Source organism: Corvus hawaiiensis, chromosome 9, assembly GCF_020740725.1.
Source record: "Corvus hawaiiensis isolate bCorHaw1 chromosome 9, bCorHaw1.pri.cur, whole genome shotgun sequence".
NCBI classification, from domain to species: domain Eukaryota; kingdom Metazoa; phylum Chordata; class Aves; order Passeriformes; family Corvidae; genus Corvus; species Corvus hawaiiensis.
Window position 1 is genome coordinate 5,102,640 of NC_063221.1, and position 24,599 is coordinate 5,127,238.

The 24,599-nt window shown below is 49.8% G+C and overlaps 1 protein-coding gene across 2 annotated transcripts in view; it reads left to right on the forward strand.

Moving 5' to 3' along the window:
- The window catches only part of NMNAT2 (nicotinamide nucleotide adenylyltransferase 2), a 30,137-nt gene that overhangs the window by 3,995 nt on the left and 1,543 nt on the right, over positions 1–24,599 (forward strand). Inside the window, exons 2-10 of one of the 2 annotated variants that reach the window (XM_048313552.1) lie at positions 18,354–18,442; positions 19,132–19,199; positions 19,901–19,979; positions 20,998–21,127; positions 21,769–21,849; positions 21,961–22,005; positions 22,804–22,880; positions 24,146–24,247; positions 24,479–24,546. In XM_048313552.1, coding sequence (XP_048169509.1) covers positions 18,354–18,442; positions 19,132–19,199; positions 19,901–19,979; positions 20,998–21,127; positions 21,769–21,849; positions 21,961–22,005; positions 22,804–22,880; positions 24,146–24,247; positions 24,479–24,546 — 739 coding nt within the window. The remainder of the gene's footprint in view (positions 1–18,353; positions 18,443–19,131; positions 19,200–19,900; positions 19,980–20,997; positions 21,128–21,768; positions 21,850–21,960; positions 22,006–22,803; positions 22,881–24,145; positions 24,248–24,478; positions 24,547–24,599) is intronic. The other variant, XM_048313554.1, reaches the window with a different exon arrangement.

The window sequence follows — 24,599 nt, forward strand, 5'->3', positions numbered from 1 at the left end:
CCTCCTCACAGTTTCCCTCCTCCTTCCTTCCCATGCAAGCGATGCCACCCAAAGGACAAGAGCCAAGGCACCAATGTCAAAAACAAAACCTAATCCATGCAGCTTTGCTAACACGCCAAAGCCCATGCTGGCACTCTACCAGACAATGAGCTTTTACTTGCTTTGACTATTAAATCACTTCCCCGTGTGGCCCCAGCTCAGGGAGCCCTAATACAACTGTGTCCAGAGCTTGCAAACCAAAAGGCAGCTCTGTAGAGCAAGGTAGAAAGCAATTTTTTTCAATCAAAAAAATACAGTTCATTTTGAAGATGGTCTTGGATAAAATACTGGGATTAAAGGTATCACCAGACAAGGTCAGAGGCTCCAGGTTCTCTGTCATGGTGTTTCAGAGTTGGAGACGGAGCCAACAAATATCTGGATTTGAAAGGAAGGTGCTGAGATTCGCTTCTTTGTAGGTTCTACAGAGGAAATGGCTTGTACTGTCCTGTGGATATGTGAGAATTAGAGGATTGTTCTGATGATTTCTTCAAACTGAAATGAGGGGTTTGGTGGGGTAAAATGGTATCTGGTTGATTAATGTGCTGTATTTTGATACTGATTTTTTTTTTCTCTATTTTCTTTTATTAATTTTTCTTCAATTGTAGAAGAAAAGACCCCTCTGGAATTGCCCACATCCCCTATTTTGGCACTTTAGACACTTTTTTTCCTGCCTTTTTAAGGTTCTGAATTTCTCCACAATCCATTCTTTTCATGTGCAAACTTCTATCTTCAATCACAAAGCCTTGCTCATCAGCCACAGTTTTATTTCTGCCCAGCTCTACAAACAGCTTCATCTCCAGGGTTGGATGACCCCTCAATTCCCCTTTCACCCTCTGCTTATCAGCCTGCAAGTAGCAGAGCTTCATTGGGGCGTTCCTGCTCTTGCAGAAGAAGATTTCAGCCTTCCTTCCCCCTTCTGGATGCACGGTGCCCAAAAGGTCCAGCAATGTGGAGTCTGGGGTCCATGGGGATGTTCAGAGTGGGGCTCAGAGGCAGCAGGTTGGGTAACCGCCCCCCCCCCCCCCCCCCCCATCCCCAAACACAGGACTTTGTCTGACTCAGTCACAGGTACTTGGCTCTTTTTACAGCTATTTTTTGGGTACTGTCAAATAGATGGTCCTAATCAAATCTATATCATCCACCTGTATCCAGACTGCCTCCTCTCCTGCACATGGATTTATGGGTGATGGTTTGCTCCAGGTCCACTTCTACTTTCTTTGGGAGGAAGAGATTTGTGAGATGTCATTCAGATGTGGCCCTCTCATAGGGAGTTCTGGTACTTCAGATATTTTAAACCTGTTTGGCCATGGAGTTTCCCCACCCACCTCATGTCAAACAGTGCCCAGGACCTGGACTTGCACAGAAAAACAGTGCTCCTGTTTTTCCTGACAGCCTGAATCCTGAAAATCAGAAAATGCCCACTATTCTTCCCTTTTGTCTAATTAAATTTTCCTTAGACCCTATGTGCATCTGTTATTGAAGAGAGTTAATATCCCAACCAACAGCTGGGTAAAAACCATTTCTGGTGGAAAACAATGAAAATGGACTCCTGCTATCAAACATAAAACTCTCTTGCTTAGTTCTTAAGAAAACTTGAGCAATTAAAAATCTCAGCAGGCTGCTCTTTGATTATCCGCTGCAGTCCTTGTAGAGGAGCAGCACTGAGGGCTACTGCATCCCATAGCAAGGGATTTGAGATGAAAGGATGGAGTTTTCTAAGTAAAGAGGGATGAAGAGGCAGGAGCTGAGGCTTTTGTTAATGACAGGTTGTTCTTATATCCTGAATTTCAAGAATCACTTTTTCTTATTTGATTGACATGACTAAACTGCGGAACAGTTTAATGAGAGTGTCACTGCCTGGGACAGAGCTGGGAGAAATGCCTGAGTGGAATGACAGCTCACCCTTTCCCCTTTGCTTGAATGGGAATACATCGGCAAATGTCCAGAAGCAAAATTCCTTCCCCCTCCATCTAACAAAAGCTGGTCAGGAGCTTGAGAGAGACTTTGCTCTGCTGTCTGCAACATGAGTAAGAAGCGCGGGTCCCTGCAAGGCTGCCTCCTGGTTCCATTTCATCCCCGGCTGAAATCTGAATGCGCAATTAGCTGGAGGGATCGATCGATGGAGTAGGAGGTGTAATGGGGCTCTGGGAGGACATGACGGACAGGGAGAGGCTGACTGAGCTCCGGCTTGGCTCCGCACGGCACTGGAGCTCAGCAGCACTGGCAGAGCGCAGCGGGAACGACTTCACCGGGGCAGAGCCAGGACAGATCTCACTTAAAATACCCGGCGTGGTGTATCTGACACGGGGAGCTGCGGCATCCCTGCTCACCCCTCTGTAACACAGCGGAGGAGCTTCCACTGATATCCAAGCCGCTAAAATCACAGCAAACAGCCGAAACCTTTCTTCGGTGAGAGGGGTCTAGGAGGGCAAGTTGTGCCTAGCGCCAAGTGCCCCTGGCTCACGGTGGCAGCGACAGCAACTCCCGCCAGCCCAGCCCTGTGCCGCGGTGGCTGAGTGACCGACACAACTCCACGCTCCGCACTTGCCCGAAACACACTGAAAAACTGCAGATTCTTGGCTGCTGTGCTGGGAGGACAAAGCGGCACCGGCAGGACTGCAGCACCCATGGTTCTTCTGGGGGCCGTTATATATCAGTAGATGTCACATTCCCATCACTGCACCCCATACAGACTCGTTTTTCACAGCCTTTTTCATTAGCTTCCTGCATCTCAAGCATCTCCTCTTCATGACCCAAAGTGAGAAGTTTTCCTGAGCACGAGATTAAACTCCATCAATAACTTCTCAGGGATTCTTTTAAAACATTTATTAGCTCTTAAATATTTAGCAGTATTTATTATGGTCTCTGAGACATCACATTGTCTTTATGATAATGCCACCTCCCAAAATGTGCCACATACCTTATTTTACTTCCACTGACTATAAAGAAACCTGGCAGTGAGAAATCCAGTCCTACAACCTCATTCTAGAAGGAAACAGGGGCTTTGCTTCTATTTAAAAACCATTTGCACTCACTGTGATGCTTTCACCTCCTGCACTGTCGTCTCTGATGGTTTTTAACACCAACCTTTGCAATGCCAAGGGTATCAATTAACTGCATGCTGAACACCAGCAGGGGCAGCCCACATCTCTCATGTGACCTTGGGCAGCTCATTTAACTGCTTGACTGGTGCAATGGGGAGAGCCACATCCTTTCCCTGCCAGGCTGCTGTGGGTCGGGTACCACAGTGATGGGGGCCAGAGGTAGGAGTAGGTCATGACTGTGCTGATCTTTGTGCATCTGAGCGGCAACTGGCCCAAAATGGGCATCCTCACCTCTGCACACTTGGGCTTCCAAAATCCCTTCTGGCAGCAAGTCTGGGGCACTGCAAGAGGTCCTCTGAGCCAAGGAAGTCCAGCTGTGTTGAATGTTTAGCACAAGTAACTCCAATCTTAACCCTAACCCTAACCCTAACCTGAACCTCCACCTGGGACTAGGGAGCCCAAAGCAGCTTTCTCTAAAGACTGAAAAATCAGCCTAAGATAGAGATAAAGCCAGGGCACCTCTGGATTTTGACATGAGCATGCCCTCTCTGGTATTTATAACCCCTCAATCCAAGCACTTCCATGATGCCACCAGTGCCCAGCCAAGCAGGGCTAGATTTTCAGGATGCCCTGTGTGGAGAAAGTCAGTAGTGCCCATCACAACCCTGAAATAAACCAGGGCCAAGGCACAAGCTCTCATTGCACTGAAGCACCATTGTTGCTGGAAAAGGCAACCTGGGTCAGAAACACTTTATTTTCCTCTCCCTTTTCAGCATCAACTAGTTTTCTTCAGTAAGCCTGAGCCACTGGATGTATCTCGGTCATACCAGCAGAAATTTGCTAAATCAATATTTGGGTACAGAAAAAGCCTAGATTCTTCAGAAATGTGCATTTTCAAAAGCCACTGTAGGGCTTGCCCCAAGAGAAGATTAATTGAGATAAGTCTGTTTCAAGGCTGGAATAGGAAGCACAGGCAGAGGTGCTCCCCATGGGATGGGTGGAGAACCCATCTCTGAGCCAGGCAAGGAAGAACTTGCTCAGTCCCTGCTCCACAAAGGTTTCTGTTTTCACTGAAAATCCATCAGCCCCTAATTGAGCTTAAGCCTTCCCTGAGGAGATGATGTTTCTCTGTGTTTCATTGTCAAGGAAAAGCAGAAAATCCAGTCTTCCCAACACAAGCTGGTTTGGAGATGCTTAAACACTTAACTTTGCTTCTGGCACCTTTGCCTTGTGCAAAGATATGGTTGATGTTTCTTTTTGGGGAAAATGGGGGAATGGGTCTGCAAAGAGACAGGGTTTCGCTGATATACTGCTGCAGTAACTGGAATGTGACATCCCTTTGGTGTCACCTTGAGCCTGTAATCCTACCGTGGCTCTGTTGGCCCACGCCCTCACCAGCCTCCCCTCAGCCTTTCTGCCTCTCTGTAGGTGGGATGTTTTCTGCCTGTACAGTCCTGGTTCAGCCAACACAGATCCCAGACAAGGTCAGTATCTTCACATGCTTTGCCCTGGGTCAGACATACAGGGGTCAGCCCCATGTGGAGGCAGCCCAAGACCAGCGACGAACTGCTGGGCAAAGGCTCCTCATCTCCGCTCCATGGGGAACTGAGAACCATAAATCCTCTGCTCCTGGTAGGGTTGTGATCCTGCCACATGTCAGCCCAAAGGAGCAGCACGACACATGCCAGGACATAAAAAGCACTGCCTTTGATGCACTACAACAGCTTGGAAATGAAAACAAACAGAATGCTTCCACAGGGAAATCAGGGCACTGGAAAACAAGTGTGGAAATCTGCTGGGGTTTTATTTCCCCTTCATTTTTTTTTAAAGGCACTGAGTGACACCAATTTCCCTGACTGAGATGGGGACTGGGACCTCTCCAGGGATGTACCTGTCCTATTTTGGATGAAAGCGATGTATAAAACCATGGCAGAATAATGAAAATATTGCCTTTTGCTGCTACCCTTTTGCTGTGTGACTCTATCCATGGGCCCAGGATAACAAAAATCACTTCAAAGTGGAGCAGTTGGGACTATCTGGAATACCTTCCTGTTAGCTTGCCAAACAGCTTTCTCTCCTGATATTTAGACTCTCATCGAAGTTGGTATACAACTACAAAATGCCAGCTCTGGGCCAGATTCGCACCATAAATTGATGTTGCTTTCTGTGGGTGGCATGTTACATCATCTTACACCAGCTGGAGAGCCATTAGCCTCAAAAATCCTGGAGGAGAGACAGATTTCAGCTGAAGTAGCTCTGACTGCTTTCTCCCAACCAGCCACAGGGATCTTAACTCCCCTAGTTTGTGCTTACATAAATGCTGGCATTTTATGTAAATGCAGGGGCATTTTACACTGACCACTGGCAAATCCACATTTTGACACATTTCGACACATTTCTTCCTAAAAACAAGGAAAACACTACACCGGAAGAGGAAAACTCTCTCCCCTCAACCACGCTACACCATATACAGCTCTTGCTGATTTGTGGGGTGGTAGCTGCTGCATCAGACAAGGAAAGGTACATGACTTTTCACTTTCCACTTCAATATCACACATACAGAAAATCTTCTTAACTAGAGATGCTTATCCTTCTCTTAGGGCTTCTAAGCAAGCTGTTTCAGTGCTGCCCTGCAGAATAGAGTTCAAAAAACCTACTTTAGGTGAAGCCCTCTTCTTCATCCATTTTTAGAATCACAGAATTATTTGGAAGAGACCTTAAAGATCATCTTGTTACAACACCCTGCCATGGACAGGGACACCGTTCCCTAGACCAGGTTGCTCAAAGCCCCATCCAACAATCTGCTAAGAGTTGCTTTTACTTCATTAGATGCTTTCCCTTATTTCATTAGCCCCAAGACCTCTAAGATACTCAGGTAGCAGCCCTGGGTGTTGAACACCTCATGGAGGTATTTAACATGTCCACCCACTCAGCTGCGCACCCCTCAGGTGAGATCCAGCATGGTTTTGAGAACATTCCTGCTCTCCCTGTGATACCAGAGTGGAGATTTCCAAGCAATAAGTTATATTACTTCTCTGTAGAAGTAGAGAGAGTGGCAGCACTATGCTGATCACCTGTCTGACAGAAAAGTAGGTCCAGTCCCTGCCTGGAGGAGCTGGTGGCACTTCAACTCAAGAAGCAGCTCCCTGTACTTTTCCTCGTGTTGCTCACCTGATGGGCACTGTCTGCTCCCTTCTGCTCCATTGCAGCAGGATTAGCAGCTACAGGAGGGAAAAGCATCTTGGCCAGGCTCTTCCTCAAATGCTCCTTCTCAATCTCTAGGACCTGAGAACTCTTCTTCCTGGGCTCCTGTGTAACTTCTCAGACACACTGACCCTTGCAATACTTCACTTCTAATAAAAGAGGGAAAAATAAGATATCTTCACTTTCAATTTTGATGATATCAAATAGGTTGTCCCTCTACAGCTTCATAGGCGAAACCCAGATTCCCTGGGACCAGCCAGGACCCCTGCCCAGGCCCACCTAGCTGGGGCTCCAGGAAATGCTCTGCTATTTCTAGGTCAGCTTACGGTGACTCAGTCTCCTACTTTTATTATTTTAGTTAGTTAGTTAGTTTGTTTGTTTTCTGCTTGAAGCCAGGAGTGGTCAGGAGATGGTGATAGAAGGAGTCACATTAGTTATCACTTGTGTGGCTCTTAGTTGGACACTGGTGGGGACCTGGGTGGGCTGGGAGGGTCAGGTGCTCCAGCATCACCTCTCAGGGCCTTTCACTGCCTCCGCTTCCACCACAGATGTTGAGGCATTTGGCGGCCAGTGCTTTTTTTGTGCTTATGAAAAGCTGATAAAACAAATGTGCATCAACACCTGAAGCCCTTCCCAAATTTGTTATTTCTGCAGTGCCTGGGTACAGCTATGGGCTAATGGAGTGGGGGAAAGTGTAACAGAGCAATTAACTCAGAGATGAAAATCATTAAGCATTAGGGGGCTTAATGGGATTTTTCTACCAACTGCAAGTCTCCTGGGAATCTGACTGAGATTGTCTAAGAGGCACTGAGCATGAGGCAGGACAGGCTATTTGGGTCAGTGGGACACTGGGATCTCTGAGCCAGGCTTGCCGTGGTCAACCCCATTGTGAAGAATCACTCTCCTGCTTCTTCCCAAAGGAGGAACCTTCCTTGAAGAGCAGCCAGGGCTTGCTCTAGTAGAAATGTCTCTTCTGGGAGCCCAGGGAAGGGAGATGTCAACAGTTTCCCCAGCTCTAACCAAGATCTGACTGTGGATGAAGACACTGGTTGGGACAAAGAACAAGGCTCTGGGGAAGTCAGGAGAGCTGGGCTCTGGGAGAAGGACACCTCTGATGAGTACATCCCTGATTTAGCATTCAGAGGGCTTTTATATATATACACATTCATATATATACATGTACATATACATATATATATATATATACACACATATACATATATATATATATATGTATACATACACGCACCATTCAGTTAGACTGAGAGTAACTGCTGGCTCCTTGCCCACACTGAGCTCTGGAAGCACCATTTAGATCCTGCAAGTGCTGCTAGCTTGAGAATAAAACAAAGTGTGCTGGTGTATCTGGGTCACTCTCTCCTGCAGGAGAAGGGATTTTAGACAGTGGGAAAGTGCCTCCCTTGCCCTTGGCACCTCATGGCCATGTCCCACCTCCTGTCCAAGGATGTCAGAGGCCAAATTGCTCAAAATAAAAATGAGACACTTGGGAAATGGTTTTGCCTTCTCCATCACCTGTGGCTGCACACCTTCTTGTACCAACTCTCAGGGAACTGCAGTGAAGGCTGTTGCAAAGCTTTCTTTCCTACCTGCTACCTTGTGTGTGTTTTCAGAGAGCTGGCACAGTGTGAGCAAGCTGCAGCTTCAATCCCCTGTGGGGAGAAGGGCATAAATCAGAGCTGGCCTGTGGCTTTACTCTGAAAAAAAAAAGAAAAAACAGAAAAAAGGAAGTCTTAGGGGTGCAGATGAACCAGGTACAAAGGCAAAGCAAATACAATTTGAAATTACACCTTGAAAAGTTGAACATGAGGAATATTTGATTTCATTAACGTCAATTTAGATGATGGAGCAGCACCAGGGGAGCCAAAACATTGCGAATAAATATACTCAGTGAGAACCTCCAAAAAGAAACATCTCTTAAATAAAGACTGATTTCCTATTGGGGAAGTAGGATGCTATTTTTTCATTCAAACTGGACAAAACCATCACTTTTTTGTTTTGTAGCCCTGGAGCATATCCTCTGATTGGTCTTTCCCTACCATCATCTCTCAGGAAAGCAGCAGAGATGAAAATACTTGAAGTGCATTTGCAGAGCAGATGAGCAAAGCTGGGCTGGGAAAGTGGGAAAGTGTCACCAGTGCTCGGGATGGGTCCAAGTGTCACCCCTGTCCCTTCCCTCCCCAACACAGCAAGGCTAAGGTCATCTAGCAGCTGGCAGGCACGGAGCATGGCTGAAAGCTTCCCATCCCACAAGCAGGCTGCTGGGGGGCTAATGCATATCTTGGCAGGGCCATCACCCTGAGGTTATTTATGTCAACAATGTTTAAAAGCCATTGAGGCTGCCTGGAGCATTACAGATGATTTACACCAGAAAAGGAATGAGCTCTTCGCTTACAAGCTGACATCCTTGCATTGGTGTGGCAGGATATAAAGTGCTCGTAGAAAATGAAAATACGGGAGGGGATTTTCTGGGGTCTGGCACAATCTGTGGATATCACAGGTATTCAACAGGCAAGAAATGGGCTGGGAAAGGGCTGGGAAGCCATGACAGAGGGCTTAGCTCAAGGACAACAAATGGGCCAGAAACCCAACTAATTGTCAGAGAAGTAGAATTAAGATGCCAAAGACTTAGGACTTTTCAGACCAAAATCTACTTTTGCCAAGCAAAAATCTTTGCACAAGCAGGGAGGGAAGGTTGGGAGCTGCAGACAACTGATGAAAAGGAATACAGCTGGGGATAGGAATACAAAACTACTGCAATGCCTTTGGCATTAGCCATGTCTGCAAGGAGACCATTGTCTTGGTTTGAAAGACAGGTGTCTGCTAAGGAAGGCAGGAGCCCTCCTTGGAATGGCAGATGTAACCCCTTTCCCTCCAAGTTATTATAATTTTGAAATCAAGGGACTTTTAGGCAAAGATGTGGGAAACAGGAGTAACAGTTCTTTACTATTATATATCTATATGTGTATAACCAGTCAAACAAACAGCAATAACTATGGCAGTAACAGCAAACAATCACAAACCCAGTCCCAGCCTTCTCGGCTGTCAGGCCCTTTCCCCTCGGGTGCAGTTCCGCTCGCAGCCGGCAGGGGCGCTGGCGGCTCCCGGTGAGCAGGGCAGGTGCAATGGTTCCCCCGCGGCTGCAGGGGGCGCTCCGGAGCGAGCTCGGGGAGCACGCGGCAGTGGTGGCCTGGGATCCCGGGAAGGGATGGAACAAAAAAGCTTCACAAACTCCTGGGCAGCTGATCCCAGTGTCTGGCTGGACCCTCGGGAACGGCAGGCTGGAACAGCAGGCTGGAACAGCAGGCTGGAACGGCAGGGACGAGCACAAATCCCGGGTGGCAGACGAGATATATCCAAACGGGGAACCCTCCAGAGGTCTGGGCGGGCAGGGTGAGCAGGTCTACAACATAGCGAAGGCTCGAAGCAACGGTGAGGCAGGGCGGCCACAGCCTGGCTCCTAGCGGGGCAGGGAAGGTGGGCTTTGGGATCCCGGGGCTTCTCCAGCAGAAGGAAAAGCAGCCAAAGAAAGCAGCCTCCCTCTCTGTCCAAACACGGGACCGGAGACCAACTGCCCACACACCCAGGTGAAACAAAAAAGCTAGCCAGCTCTTTTGTTTTTCTGAAGTACCCAGGTATTTGTTCCCTTAGCAACATGTTTGGGGGAATTCCTTTAACAGAAAAAAAAAACAAACCAGGAGAGCTCCTAAAACCCCAACATTATCCACCCCAAATTTTTCCCATACTAACAGGTTCCATGAAACTTAACCCTTTTAACCATATAAATACGTACATCACCCGAATTATATGCATATATACATGCTGATACTGATACAAGTACAGAGCCATGGGTAGTTCACCCTAAAACAAGGTCCCCTTGAGGTAAGCATCGGGTCTCTCCATCCTTTTGCATCACCCACCAGCTGCAACGTGGTCCCTGAGCGAAGACAACCCCACGGATGGGTCTGTCTTTGCTCGAGGCAGAATTAACCCAAACAGTTTTTCCAAGCATACCTCTCATGTGCACCACTGGAACCTTATCCCCCGTCTGTTGTTTGTAGGGGTTTGGATTGGGCAGGGTCTACTCAGCTGGTGGAGCCTCAGGTGTTAACTAACCAGGTGGCTCTTGCTAAATGCAATCTCCCAGTTTTTGAAAGTCCCCCCACCCAGTGCCTTCAAGGTGGTTTTAAGCAGTCCATTACACCGCTCAACCTTCCCAGCTGCTGGTGCATGGTAAGGGATGTGGTACACCCACTCAATGCCATGTTCTCTAGCCCAGGTGTTTATAAGGCTGTTCTTGAATGAGGCCCATTGTCAGACTCGATTCTCTCAGGGGTACCATGCCTCCAAAGCATTTGCTTTTCAAGGCCCAGGGTGGTGTTCCGGGCAGTAGCGTGAGGCACAGGGTAGGTCTCCAGCCATCCTGTGGTGGCTTCTACCATTGTGAGCACATAGCGCTTGCCTTGGCGGGTTTGAGGCAGTGTGATGTAATCAATCTGCCAGGCCTCCCCATGCTTGTATTTGGACCATCGCCCACCATACCACAGGGGCTTCACCCGCTTGGCCTGCTTGATCACAGCGCATGTCTCACAATCATGGGTAATCTGGGAGATACTGTCCATGGTTAGATCCATCCCTCGATCTCGTGCCCACTTATAGGTGGCATCTCTGCCATGATGGCCTGAGGCATCATGGGCCTATCGAGCTAGGAACAACTCCCCTTTATGTTGCCAAGCCAAGTCTATCTGGGACACCTCTATTTTCACAGCCTGATCTACCTGTTTGCTGTTATGATGTTCTTCATTAGCCCGGCTCTTGGGGACATGAGCATCCAGATACGGACCTTCACAGATAGCTTCTCTACCCGAGTGGCAATGCCCTTCCACTCCTCAGCAGCCCAGATTGGTTTTCCTCTGTGTTGCCAGTTTGCCTTCTTCCACCTTTCCAGACAACCCCACAGAGCATTGGCTACCGTCCATGAATCAGTGTAGAGGTAGAGCTTTGGCCACTTCTCTCTTTCAGCTATGTCCAGAGCTAACTGGACAGCTTTGAGCTCAGCAAATTGGCTCGATCCACCTTCTCCTTCAGTAGCCTGTGCAACTTGTCGTGTGGGGCTCTATGCAGAGGCTTTCCATCTCTGGCTAGTGCCCACAATTCAGTAGGAACCATCAGTGAAGAGGGCGTATTGTCTTTCACTCTCTGGTAGCTCATTATATGGTGGGGCTTCTTCGACACGTGTCACCTGCTCCTCTTCTTCTTCAGAAGATAACCCAAAAGTCTCACCTTCCGGCCAGTTCGTAATTATTTCCAAGATCCCAGGGCGACTTGGGTTTCCAATTCGGGCACGCTGCGTGATGAGGGCAATCCATTTGCTCCAAGTAGCGTCAGTGGCGTGATGCGTGGAAGGAACCTTTCCCTTGAACATCCACCCCAGCACCGGTAGTCGGGGTGCCAGGAGGAGTTGTGCCTCTGTGCCGATTACTTCTGAGGCAGCCTGGACTCCTTCATAAGCTGCCAAGATTTCTTTCTCTGTGGGAGTGTAGTTGGCTTCAGATCCTCTGTAGCTTCGGCTCCAGAATCCCAGTGGTCGGCCCCGAGTCTCACCAGGCACCTTCTACCAGAGGCTCCAGGACAGACCATTGTTCCCGGCTGCAGAGTAGAGCACGTGTTTCACCTCTGGTCCTGTCCTGACTGGGCCAAGGGCTACAGCGTGAGCGATTTCCTGCTTGATCTGGGCGAAGGCTTGCTGCTGTTCAGGACTGAACCCCAGTGGAAATCGTTCTTTTTTCGGGTAACCAGGTAGAGAGGGCTCACGATCTGGCTGTACTCGGGAATGTGCATTCTCCAGAAACTTATGGCACCTAGGAAAGCTTGTGTTTCCTTCTTGTTGGTTGGTGGAGACATTGCTGTGATCTTATTGATGACCTCAGTGGGAATCTGATGTCAACCATCTTGCCACTTTACTCCCAGGAACTGGATCTCTTGGGCAGGTCCCTTGACTTTGCTCTTCTTGATGGCGAATCCAGCTTCCAGGCGGATTTGGATGATTCTCTCTCCTTTCTCAAATACCTCTCATGCCGTGTTCCCCCACACAATGATGTCATCTATGTACTGCAGATGTTCTGGGGCCTCACCCTCTTCCAGTGCAGCCTGGATCAGTCCATGGCAGATGGTGGGACTGTGCTTCCACCCCTGGGGCAGCTGGTTCCAGGTGTATTGCACGCCCCTCCAGGGGAAGGCAAACTGAGGCCTGCACTCTGCTGCCAGAGGAATGGAGAAAAATGCATTGGCAATGTCAATAGTGGTGTACCACTTCGCTGCTTTGGACTCCAGCTCGTACTGGAGCTCCAACATGTCCGGCACGGCAGCGCTCAGCGGTGGAGTCACTTCATTCAAGGCACGATAGTCCACAGTCAATCTCCATTCCCCGTCAGACTTACGCACAGGCCAGATGGGGCTGTTGAAGGGTGAGTGGGTCTTGCTGACCACCCCTTGGCTCTCCAGCTCGCGGATCATCTTGTGGATGGGGATCACAGCATCTCGATTTGTCCGATACTGCTGGTGGTGCACTGTCGAGGTGGCAATTGGCACTTGTTGCTCTTCCACTTTCAGGAGCCCAACTGCAGAAGGATTCTCAGATAGTCCAGGCAGGGTGTTCAATTGCCTAATGCCCTCTGCCTCCACAGCAGCAATCCCAAATGCCCACCTGAGTCCTTTTGGGTCTTTGTAATAGCCATTCTGGAGGAAGTTAAAAGCCCATGAATTCCTCACTTTCTCGACCCATAGTGCAAACTGGATAACAGCAATGGTAGCCTTAGTCAGAGGACCCATGTTTAGGTAAGGAGCTGCAAAGGGGAAGAATATAGCCACGACCACCTGCCACCTGAACCAGGGTAAACTAGACCACATAGTGCTGCCTAACAAGGTTCCTATATCCAGCACACAAAATTAAGTTATCCAGGAACTGTTATTCCTTTTTCACCTCTCTCTCTTAATGCCCTCAGGCCCCACATTGGGCTCCAAGCTCTGTCTTGGTTTGAAAGACAGGTGTCTGCTAAGGAAGGCAGAGGCTCCCTTGGAATGGCAGATGTAACCCCCCTTCCCTCCGAGTTATTATAATTTTGAAATCAAGGGGCTTTTAGGCAAAGATGTGGGAAACAGGAGTAACAGTTCTTTACTATTATATATCTGTATGTGTATAAACAGTCAAACAAACAACAGTAACTATGGCAGTAACAGCAAACAATCACAAACCCAGTCCCAGCCTTCTCGGCTGTCAGGCCCTTTCCCCTCGGGTGCAGTTCCGCTCGCAGCCGGCAGGGGCGCTGGCGGCTCCCGGTGAGCAGGGCAGGTGCGATGGTTCCCCCGCGGCTGCAGGGGGCGCTCCGGAGCGAGCTCGGGGAGCACGCGGCAGTGGTGGCCTGGGATCCCGGGAAGGGATGGAACAAAGGCTTCACAAACCCCTGGGCAGCCGATCCCGGTGTCCGGCCGGACCCTCGGGAACGGCAGGCTGGAACGGCAGGCTGGAACAGCAGGCTGGAACGGCAGGGACAAGCACAAATCCTGGGTGGCAGACGAGATATATCCAAACGGGGAACCCCCCGGAGGTCTGGTCAGGCAGGGCTAGCAGGGCTACAACATTGCGAAGGCTCGAAGCAACGGTGAGGCAGGGCGGCCACAGCCCGGCTCCTAGCGGGGCAGGGAAGGTGGGCTTTGGGATCCCGGGGCTTCTCCAGCAGAAGGAAAAGCAGCCAAAGAAAGCAGCCTCCCTCTCTGTCCAAACGCTGAGACCCTGAGACCGACTGCCCACACACCCAGGTGAAACAAAAAAGCTAGCCAGCTCTTTTGTTTTACTGAAGTACCCAGCCATTTGTTCCCCTAGCAACATGTTTGGGGGAAATTCCTTTAACAGAAAAAAAAAAACCAAACCAGGAGAGCTCCTAAAACCCCAACAACCATGAACCTGATCCTCACAAGCAGCATATTTCACATGAAAGGCATAACAAATTTTGTGAAAGGAAAAGGTCTTTTCTGAGAACATGGACCTGGGGGCTTGGAGGAAGCACTGCAAGACCAAAGCAGCCACAGTGTTTGAAGCAATGACCCCCCAAATCCAGCGTCCTGTTTCCAGAAACCCAGAGGAATGACTGCTGCTGGGATCCACACCTCCAGCTTGTGCCAGGGGCACACACCATGGCAGGAGGCACTGCACCCTCAGCCCAGGGTGGGCCATGAGCCACCAACATCCCCAAGTTCTCTTACAAGAGCTAAAGTAGTTTTGTCTGGCCTTGTGCGGAGGGGAGTACTCAAGGCCTGATGAACTAATGGGTCAGGACACACTTGGCCATGAGGGCCTATTGCCCTCTCCATTTAGCCACTGAAGAGTGTGTCAGTCTAAGGAGATTCAAACTGTAAAAAAATAAAAATAAGCTATAAACACAGCAGCATGATTGCAGTGAGGACACATGTAGATGCTGCAAACTAACACTGCAATTTTAGAATCACAAAATCATGTCATCATCTAGGTTGGAAAATACCCTTTAGATTGAGTGCCAAGGCCCCCAGTAAGCCCTGTCCCCAGGTGCCACATCCACACGGCTTTTAAATCCCTCCAGGGGTGGGGACTCCACCACTGCTCTGGGCAGTTGAGCTGTGCCAGGGCTTGACAACCATTTACATGACGAAAGTTTTCCCAATATCCAAAACCCATTTCCTCTTTTCCTGTCCCTTGTTCCCTGTGAGCGGAGCCTGACCCCCACCTGGCTTCACCCCCAGGGAATTGGGGAGACCCAGAAAGTCCCCCATGACCCTTCTTTTCTCCAGCTTGAGCTCTCCCCAGTTGCCTCAGCCACTCTTGGTGCTCCAGACCCTTCCCCAGCTCTGTTCCCTTCTCTGGACATGCTATAGCATCTCAGTGTCTTTCTTGTGTCACCCTGAAGTCATGGTGCGACCTGCCCTGAATCCTCTGCCCAGCAGTAAGGGCAACTGCTCCTGACACCATGCCAGCCCTACCAGTGGCACAGCTCCTCTCCAAACAGGATTTAATGTGTAATTTAAGAAAATGTGATCTTTTTAAAGGCTTTTGCTTTGAAGTGGATAACTGTGAAGGGCTGGCTCAGCTGATGGTTGCATAAACAAGCAAGACAGCAGAGTCTCCTGACAGACACAGCCCTGCAAGCAATGTGCTCTACCCCAAAACCAAGTGAGAACTGTCCAGTTTGTGATGTGAAAGGGTGCTCTTCAAGTTGTGGGCAAGGCAGAACCAGAAGGCAGGTCTTCCCATTCCCTACACCGTACTGCTGCTTCTTAGCCCACATTTGCCCAAATACTTCCCTTGCAGGGATCTGTCAATAAATGTGTTATTTTCTCCATGCATATTTAAATTATATGTGGTGTTTCTGAGGTAGACAACAAGCTCTTGAAAATGCAGATCTCAACGTAGGAAGCAGCCTCATTTTTACAGGTTTCTCTAAAAATTGTTCAGGTTAAAACCCAAATGAACAGTTTTGATGGTGATACAGGGTAGCAGCACCCTTCTCCTGCCAGCAGCAGAGCCCTCCCTGAGTGTTGTGAGGCCATCAGCATCCCCTCAGATCCATGCCATGGGCAGCAACACCTTCCACTAGACCAGGTTGCTCCAAGTCCCAGCCTACCTGGCCTTAGACACTCCCAAGGATGGGGTATCCAAAACTTCTCTGGGCACCCTGTGCCAGTGCCTATTTTCTGCAGAAGTGTTTTTTTAAGGCAGAAGGTGGTGGTAGATATTTGGTGTGAGCTCCTAGAAGCTGGAACTGAGACGACAGGCTAGCAGCATGGGTCACAGTGCCTGAAGATGTGGAGATGGTGCCAGGCTGTTTAAATACAGACTTTGAGATATTGGTGTTTAAATACAGACTTTGAGATATTGGTAGCCAGGAAAAACCTTTGGCTTTTGCCATCAAGAACTCAAGGCAAATTAATACCATCAGCCACCTTTGAGAGCTTGAAGCAGAGAGTTCAGCTCCTCTGAAAAATGAACTTTTTAAAGAGGCCATATGTGAAGATGAACAGATCAGTGTTTTTAATCTTCTTTTGGCAGGGAAAATCACGTGAGGGCAAACCAGGAAATAATGAAAGGATATGTTAATTTAAAACTCAATGGCATCTTTTTTGTTAGGGAATTTCCTTTTTATTTTGATTTGCATTTAAAATTGCATTGTGATAAAAAGGTAAATGCTGATTCATCAATCTTGGTCTCCCCGCCCGTGCAAAAAAAAAAAAAAAACCAAACGCAAGCATACTGTGCTTTTTTGCATGTGCTCTCACAGGATTTTGAGGGCAGGGAAAGATAATTTTGGTGGATCCAATTCAGGCAATCAAATTTTACTCCCTGCACCGATCAAATTATTTAAGCCCACTTTTCCCTCTCTGGAGGCTGGTGTGTCCAGGGCACAAGAGCTGGGAAGGCAGCCAGAGTGAGGATTTCGGGTGAGTCTGAGGAAGAGGCTGTATTGAGGCTGGTAAATTTCCTACAGGCTGTCACAGAGGCCTGAGGCTGCTCAATGCCCTTGAGGGGGAAAAAAAGGTCCATGGCAATTATATTTCCGTAATTGACTTTTAACTGACACAGTAACTGAACAATATTCCCAAGCAGAAATTTCAAAATTTGGAGGAAATTTCAAAATTTTGCCCAAGTGACTTAGAATCCTGGAATGGTTTGGGTTGAAAGGGACCTTAAAGCTCATCTCATTCCAACCCCTGCCATAGGCAGGGACACCTTCCACTGGCTGGGGTTGCTTCAAGTCCCATCCAACCTGGCCTTGGACACTTCCAGGGATGTGGCAGCCACTGCCATAGTGAGAGCACCCGCCCTTCCTGAAGGACCTCTCCCCATCCTCCAGGGCAACACCAGCCGCTGAGTTCAGTGTCTGAAGGATATGATGCACAGTGACATCTTGGGATGGCTGATGTATCCCAAAATCACCACCTCGGTTTCAGAAATGCTCCTTTCATTTGCAAATCCAAAATACTTTATAGACCTTCCACTTGAAGAAAAAATGCTCTTTCTAATGGCTTATTGTGCTGGTTTGGGCAAATTTGGAAATATATCCTCTGAGAGAAGGCAGGTTACAACCATCCCTCCCCCACCAGGTTCAGGAAAAAATAAATTTTCCTCGAAGGAAAGTGAAAGAGATGAAAGCTATTTATTTAACAAAGACACAGGAAAAGGATAATGATGCTAAATAATAAAACCTCTCACTCTGCTGAGAGAAAACCTGGGAAAATTTCAGAGTCCTTCCATAGATCTCTCTCCCCCTTCTTGAAGCTGGGTCATGGTGGTGGGCCCACCTCCAGGGCCAAGGCCTCGGTGGAAAGTCCTCCCAATACATTCTGATGTTGAAACCATCCAGCAGAGAAGAAGGGAAAAATCAGAGTCCCAGGAAAACAAAGTTCAACTCTCCGGAGGAAAAGGAGCTGAAAAACTGGCCGAAAGCTGGCTGAAAAAAACAAGCCGGGTGCTTCCTCCCACTCCTGTCACTGCTGTTGGAAGCAAGAGGAGTCTGTGTATATCTGTGTGTCCTTGAAACACTGCTTTGAAAGTTCTCTCAGTTTTTTTCCTCTCCTCCCTCTCAGGCTCAGTTTAAAGGAACGGAGAAGGCAAAAAATTAATTTCTGGGCATAGAACAGTGATATGGGATATAACATCATAAAGTCACCCAAAGACACTCATCAATCTTATCTCCCTTTTTGCTTTTAGCTTCCCTATCTTCTTTTCCCTTGCTACTACCTCAATAGATGGGGTAGATATGTAGGAGACCAGGTGAGTTTGGCAATTTGTTGCCAGCATTTTTATCCTCAAATGCCACCTTTAGGAAACTGAAACTGGACATCTCTTAGCATAGTGGGACATGGGCAGCACATGATATTGACACAGGCAGGGAGGGGTGTAACAGCTGTGCAGCTGCAGAGGGACTGGCTGGGCCATGGCTGGTGGATGCTGTGGTGTTGCAGGGCTCAGTGGGTCCTGCTAAATCCCCCTGCACCCTTTTCCTTGTCGTCTCTCTCCAGAGCGAGCCCGGGATTACCTGCACAAGACCGGACGCTTCATTGTCATTGGTGGCATTGTCTCGCCGGTGCACGACTCCTATGGGAAAACGGTGGGTTGTCCCTATTTCCTCTTACTGCCTCCTGTGTGAGATGGTGTCTCTGAAGTCAGGGGTGAGCGCTGGGCAGCGCTGCCTGACCTGTGGTCCCTTCACGGCCCTCCTCTGCCCAGGGCAGCTCCTGACCTTGGGAAAGTCGCAGGGAGGAAGGAGAGGATGAAACCTCTCAGTCTTTAGATTAAAACTGCAGATAAAATGAGCCAAAGTACTAGACAGCAAAAAGAAACATCCCCACCCAAAACAGCAGTGGTAGGTTGGTGGGGTTTTTTTGTTTGAATTATTTCAAAGCCGATTTTTTTTGGTGTGTGGGGACTGAAATGATGCAAACAAGTGACCTTTAGAAGCACTTGTCAAATTAGGAGTGGGGAGCTCACTTGTCTCCTGAAAGCTGGAGGAGTATCATCAAGAAACCACACCCTTGGGTTGGCCCTGTTACAAGACAGGGCTGGGAGTGGTAGTGCTGAGCATATCTCAGCACCCAAGCACGTAGCCAGGGTTGAGCCCAGCAGGGACTCCTCCCCTCCAGCAAAGAGGATCTTAAATAAACCTCTGTGGGCCGGAAGGAATCCTTCTGGCCTGTCTCACATGAGTGAGCCTAATGTTCTGCCCCAGAAAGGTTTGCAAGCCCAGGCTGGCCAGAGCACAAGGCTTTGTAACTGTTCTTCCTTCACCCTCTCATGCAGGGGCTAGTCTCGAGCCGGCACCGCTTGACCATGTGCCAGCTGGCTGTGCAGTCCTCCGACTGGATCAGGTGGGTGGCAGAGTGGGCACCTGCCATGGCACCAGCAGCCCTTGCCCCTTCTCTGCACCGTGGGGGCAAAGTCCTGCATGCAAAGTGGAGATGCCACCAACTGGTAGAGCTCCAGGATGAACTTTCTCTCTCCCAGCCCAAGCTTAATTAAAAATCAGAGACCTTCCCCTCCCAGTCCAGCAGAGAACAGACAAGGAGGGTTACACCACCCTTCAAGGGAGCACTCAGGATTCAAGGAGTCATTCAAGCCCCTCACTGAGCCTGCAGTGTCTGGGTTAGACCCAAAGTCATTCAGGTCACTCCAGCGTGCTGTGGCACCTTCCCTTTTCACACATGTAGCACCAGCCTGCAGACTTTCACCTTCCCAGCACTGCCATGTGGCATCTGGTGGCTGAAGTGACACCAGAAGTATCTTGGGCTGCCCTCAGAAAGAGAGTTATGACACACATAGTCACATCCAAGCCAAACAAAAGCTGGTTAGTTGGGTACCAAGCATGGAAAGATGCCCAGGCACACATTCAGGTCACCAGAGCTCTTAGGGATCACTGCGTGGGAGGGCTGGAGGAAGGATATGGTCCATGGCAGGGCTGAGGGAGCAATGATGGCTGCTCATGGCCAGCCCAGTGGGGAGGAGGTGGCATGGGCAGGAGGTCCAGGCAGTGGCCATGAGTGACGCTATTGTTTTGTTGGGCTCCCCACAGGGTTGACCCCTGGGAGTGCTACCAGGACACCTGGCAGACCACCTGCAGTGTGCTGGAGCACCACCGCGACCTGATGAAGGTGAGGCAGCCCCTACGCCATGGGTGCAGGAGGGTGAGGGCATGGGGAGAGTGCAGGGGTGGGGGTGCTCTTCCACCAGCTCATGCGCATCAACAACCAAAATATACCAGAGATTAACAGAGAGAAGACTTTCAGGAACACAGTGAGACCCTGACCTAGAAGGGGTGAGACCTTGTCACAGCTGCTTTGAGGTCTGGGCCCTGATGGTGGAAGGAAATGGAGCCCTCCAGCTGGACCCAGCAGCCATCTTGGACCCAGGAACACCAGGAGGGCAGCAGGGCTTAAGGCAGAGTCAAAGCAGGAGTGGGCATAAACCACATCCTTAGTTTCACCCTGCTTGCTCCTCCCTGAGGGGAGGGAGGGGTGGATGGGCCTCCTCGCTTACCAGCTGAGCCAGATTTACTGTATGAACCTGACAGAGAGATTTAACAGGAAAATTCAGCACCTGGGAAGTCCCCAGGGAGCACAGCACCAAGAGGAGAAGTTCCAGGCAGGCCTGAAAGCCAAGGAGGAAGGTGACTGCCCCTGGGTGACCAAGGGAACAGGGGTAGCAGAGCTGCTGGTATACTCGGATATAGGAAGAAAACCAAAGATAGGAAACGGATGAAAGAGCATTGTACAAACTCACAAGCAGCCCAGACAGGAGGCACAGGAGAAGCGTTAGCCAGCCCAGCAGAATGTCCATTGCATCCAGGGACCGTGATGTTGAAGCCAAGGAGTTGCAAGGAGATGCCTTCCTTCTCCTGCAGGTGGAGGAGAAGAGGACATGTTTGCTCCTTGCTAGCCCACACAAAAAAGTTGATACCTTAAACACAAGTCATTATCCACAGGGTCCTGATAGCCCCAGGCCCATTTGGTGAGGTCAGATGGGACTGGGGACCCTAAAGTGAGCTTGGATGTACCTATCACAAAAGATGACCTTCAACCAGGGGTGCAGAGGCTTATTATAGGGTCAGAAAGGTTTTGGGAGGGTGCTGGGTGAAGACACTGTTCCAACTACATCCTTCCCTGATTGCAGAGAGTGACTGGCTGCATCCTCTCCAATGTCAACACACCCTCCATCACTCCTGTTATCGGCCAGCCCCAGAACGAGTCCTCACAGAACATCTACCAGAACAACGACAACATCTCCAGCAAGCCCACCGCAGGTAGGTGTCAGCGGCGTAGAGAAGAGAGGGATGACTACTTACCCCGCACCTCCCAGCCAGGGCTGCCAAATATTAGAACTGTGCTCCATCACCTTATTTTTGGATGGGCGTCTCACCAGTCTTGGTGCACCAAGTCCAAGGTGGGGCAGGGGTGTGATGCAGGAGTCAGCATCCAGCACAGCAAGGGCAGAAGCCAAGAACAGCTTAAAATGGCTGTGAAATCTGCCTGGACTTCTGCTGGATGTTGCCTAGGCAGCGAGACCAGCAAAAGGAAAGACTACCTAGTACCCACAGGGTGCATGCAAGGGATGAACTGGCAGGAGAGATGATGTAGTGGGATCCCCTACGAGACAGTGGGATGTGGATCATAAAGGTATTAGCTGAGAAGAAGGAACATTACTTAAATCCCATTAAAATGGGCATCTTACGATTTTCTTCATGATTTTAGCTGTCTAGCTGGTCCCTTCAAGGCACAGTGGAGCACTCTCGGGAGCTAAGACCATGAGAGGAGGTGTTGGGAGATACAGGGAGTAGTTCCACACCCAGGCACAGGAGCATTTTGCAGAACCAGGGCAGCTGAGGCGCTTGGACAGGTTAATTGCACAGCCTCTCTCCCATTAATTTTCTTTCTTCCCCTTTAGCAAAGATCTTGGGGAAGGTGGGAGAAAGCCTGAGCCGGATTTGCTGTGTTCGCCCACCCATGGAGCGCTTCACCTTTGTGGGTATGTAGAGGAAACGTCCAGCATCACCTCTAGAGATGCAGCTCCCAGCCTTCCTCCCAACCCCTCTTCGAGGCTGGGCACCAGCACCTCTCTTTTGCTTCCCTTTCTTAGATGAAAATGCCAACTTGGGGACAGTGATGAGATATGAGGAGATCGGTAAGTACACAGCCCCTCTCCACATTGCTCCCACTCCTCTGGGCCAGCGCTGCATGCCTTGGGAACATCTGCATGACAGCTCTGGCAGATACAGGATCATTTCACCCTGGTGCCAGCTACTGGGGCTCAGGGATGCAACGGAAACAGCTCTTAATTGGGCTGAGCCTGGTTCTGTTGACAGACAGCAGCCTGAAATAAGAGAGTGTGCAGTGGGGACACATCTCCCAGAACTGGCACAAACCTGCCATGGCATCCTGTCCTGAGAGTCCCCTCAAGTGCCATCAAACTTGGGCTCCCATGGTGGTGTCACCCCATCCCCATATTGCCTGCAGCCTTGCAGAGCCTCACACAGCAGCAGGAGAGATTTTGGCTGCCTGACCAGCCATGGTGCCTCTTGCTCCAAAGACTTTTAGGGGTTTTAGCATCACCCAGACATCACACAGAGCTCTGCATGGGGACCTTGCTGGTGGTTTTGAGACCCATTTCAAGCACAGCCTGGCACTACAGCCATGCTAGCACTAGCACCACGCAGAGCCCAAAGACTTTGGCCACCTGGGAATGCCAAACAGGGAGGCATCTTCCCATGTAGCCTCTTCCCACCCCTGGGGGTGGGGTTTATGGCTTTTCTCTGGCAGTTGTGCAAATTAATTAATCTTTATGGGCCTGTCAGAGCAGAAAACTCCTTCCCGCAGCACCATTTTCTTGCTGAGCTGCAAAGCCAACCCTCAAAGTGGGGGGACTGGTGCCTGTTCAGCCCCATGTGCTCCCACCTCTGAGCTTCTCTCCTCTCTTTTCCAGAGCTTCGCATCTTGCTGCTCTGTGGCAGCGACCTGCTGGAGTCCTTCTGCATCCCTGGCCTCTGGAATGAGGCGGATGTGAGTCACCACTGCTGGGCACTCCTCCATGCTCCTCCTCCTTCCCACAGCTGGTGCTTGTGGGAGCCATTAGGTCCCTTGGGATGACAGGAGCTGTGCCCACCATCTCCACTGCCTCCTCCATCCCAACCCTGACTGTCATCTCCCCTACACATTTCCGCAGGGCTTCCATGGTCCCAAGTCCCATTCCCACTCACTGTTCATGCAGAGGATGTCACCTGGGGTGGCAGGATAAGCCCGTCCCAAGGCATTTCCAAAGGCTGTGCTCCTACTCCTTGTCCCTTGGAAGGAGCCAGCATCAAGTAGATGCCAATCTACTTGATGCTGAGTGAGGCGTGCAGGTAGGAAATAAGGTATTTACAGGAGTGGTCCAGATGTTAGGAATTAAACACATTTAGAGTCAAATCAACAGCTTTCATTGTTGGTCCTTGCTGGAAGAAGCCATATTTTCATGGGAGAACACCAGCCCTGGAGACAGGCTGGGCTACCAACCCACTAGCTGCTCCTGGCAGTCAGAGCCATGCTGGCTATGGGGGCTCCCCTGTCTCCTCACTGAAATTGGTCAGTCAGCACAAACCTCCCTCCTTGAACTTCTCAACCTTCAAAAATCAGTTACCACATCTTCAGTCCTAAGTTTTTAAAGCATTTAGGCAGCAGGCATCTCCTTTGATGGGCTGGAAGCCCTGGAGCCCAGCACAAAGGATGCAGAAATGACATCAAAGCACAGGCAGAAAAGGCATTCTGCAGCAGCACCTCCTCATAGGCTCCTGCTGCCTGAATTTGCTGACTCAAAGCTGTTTTGGATGAGCCTGATTTGTCTCACCTGGGAAGGATGTGAGCAATATGAGCTGTCCCCAGCAGTGGCATATTTGGCCAAACAATCTTGGAAGAACAATCCTCCCAGACCTCTGTCAGGACCAATACATCCATCCTGTTCATGAACCCCTCCAGTGAGGCAGAGGCCACATTCACCTCAGGCAACCTCTTCTGCTGTCACCTCCTTCTACCACAAGTTCTCCTCAAAGCCTGACCTCAATATATTCTAATAGGATTTAACCCTGTGCCTTCTATTTCATCTACTGCCAACCACTTGCCCAGATAATTCCATGTTTCTGCCAAAGGCTGTTGACATAGCCTCAAAATCACTCTCCATCTCCCTCCAGACCATGGTCCAGCTTTCACAGGGCAGAGTGGGGTTGGCAGACAGTGGCAGGTTTTGTCACTATGGTGGCTGTAAAGCTCTCCACACTTTGTGTTGCTCCCAGATGGAGGTGATCGTTGGGGAGTTTGGGATCGTGGTGGTGCCCCGGGATGGAGCAGACCCCGAGCGAATCATGAACCACTCTTCCATACTCCGCAAGTACAAAGTGAGTGAATGGGTGCACATGTGGCCAGGGAAGGCTGTGAGAAGATCCACAGTCTCTCTTCACCCATGGGGACACTTCTGTCATGAGACACAAAGTATCTCAGGGTTAGGTGCTCTCAGCTGCTGGGTAGGATGACCAATGGGTCACCATGCAGCAGGGTGGAGAGGCCGGCAGGGCAGATATCTGCTTTCAAGCCATCCCTTCACTCCTGTTTTCCTCTTTCCCCTGCAGAACAACATCCTGGTGGTGAAGGATGACTCAAACCACCCCATGTCGGTTGTCAGCTCCACTAAAAGCAGGTGGGTGAAGCAGGGCTACTCCCACTACAGAGCAGGGAGCAGGGTGTCCCCAG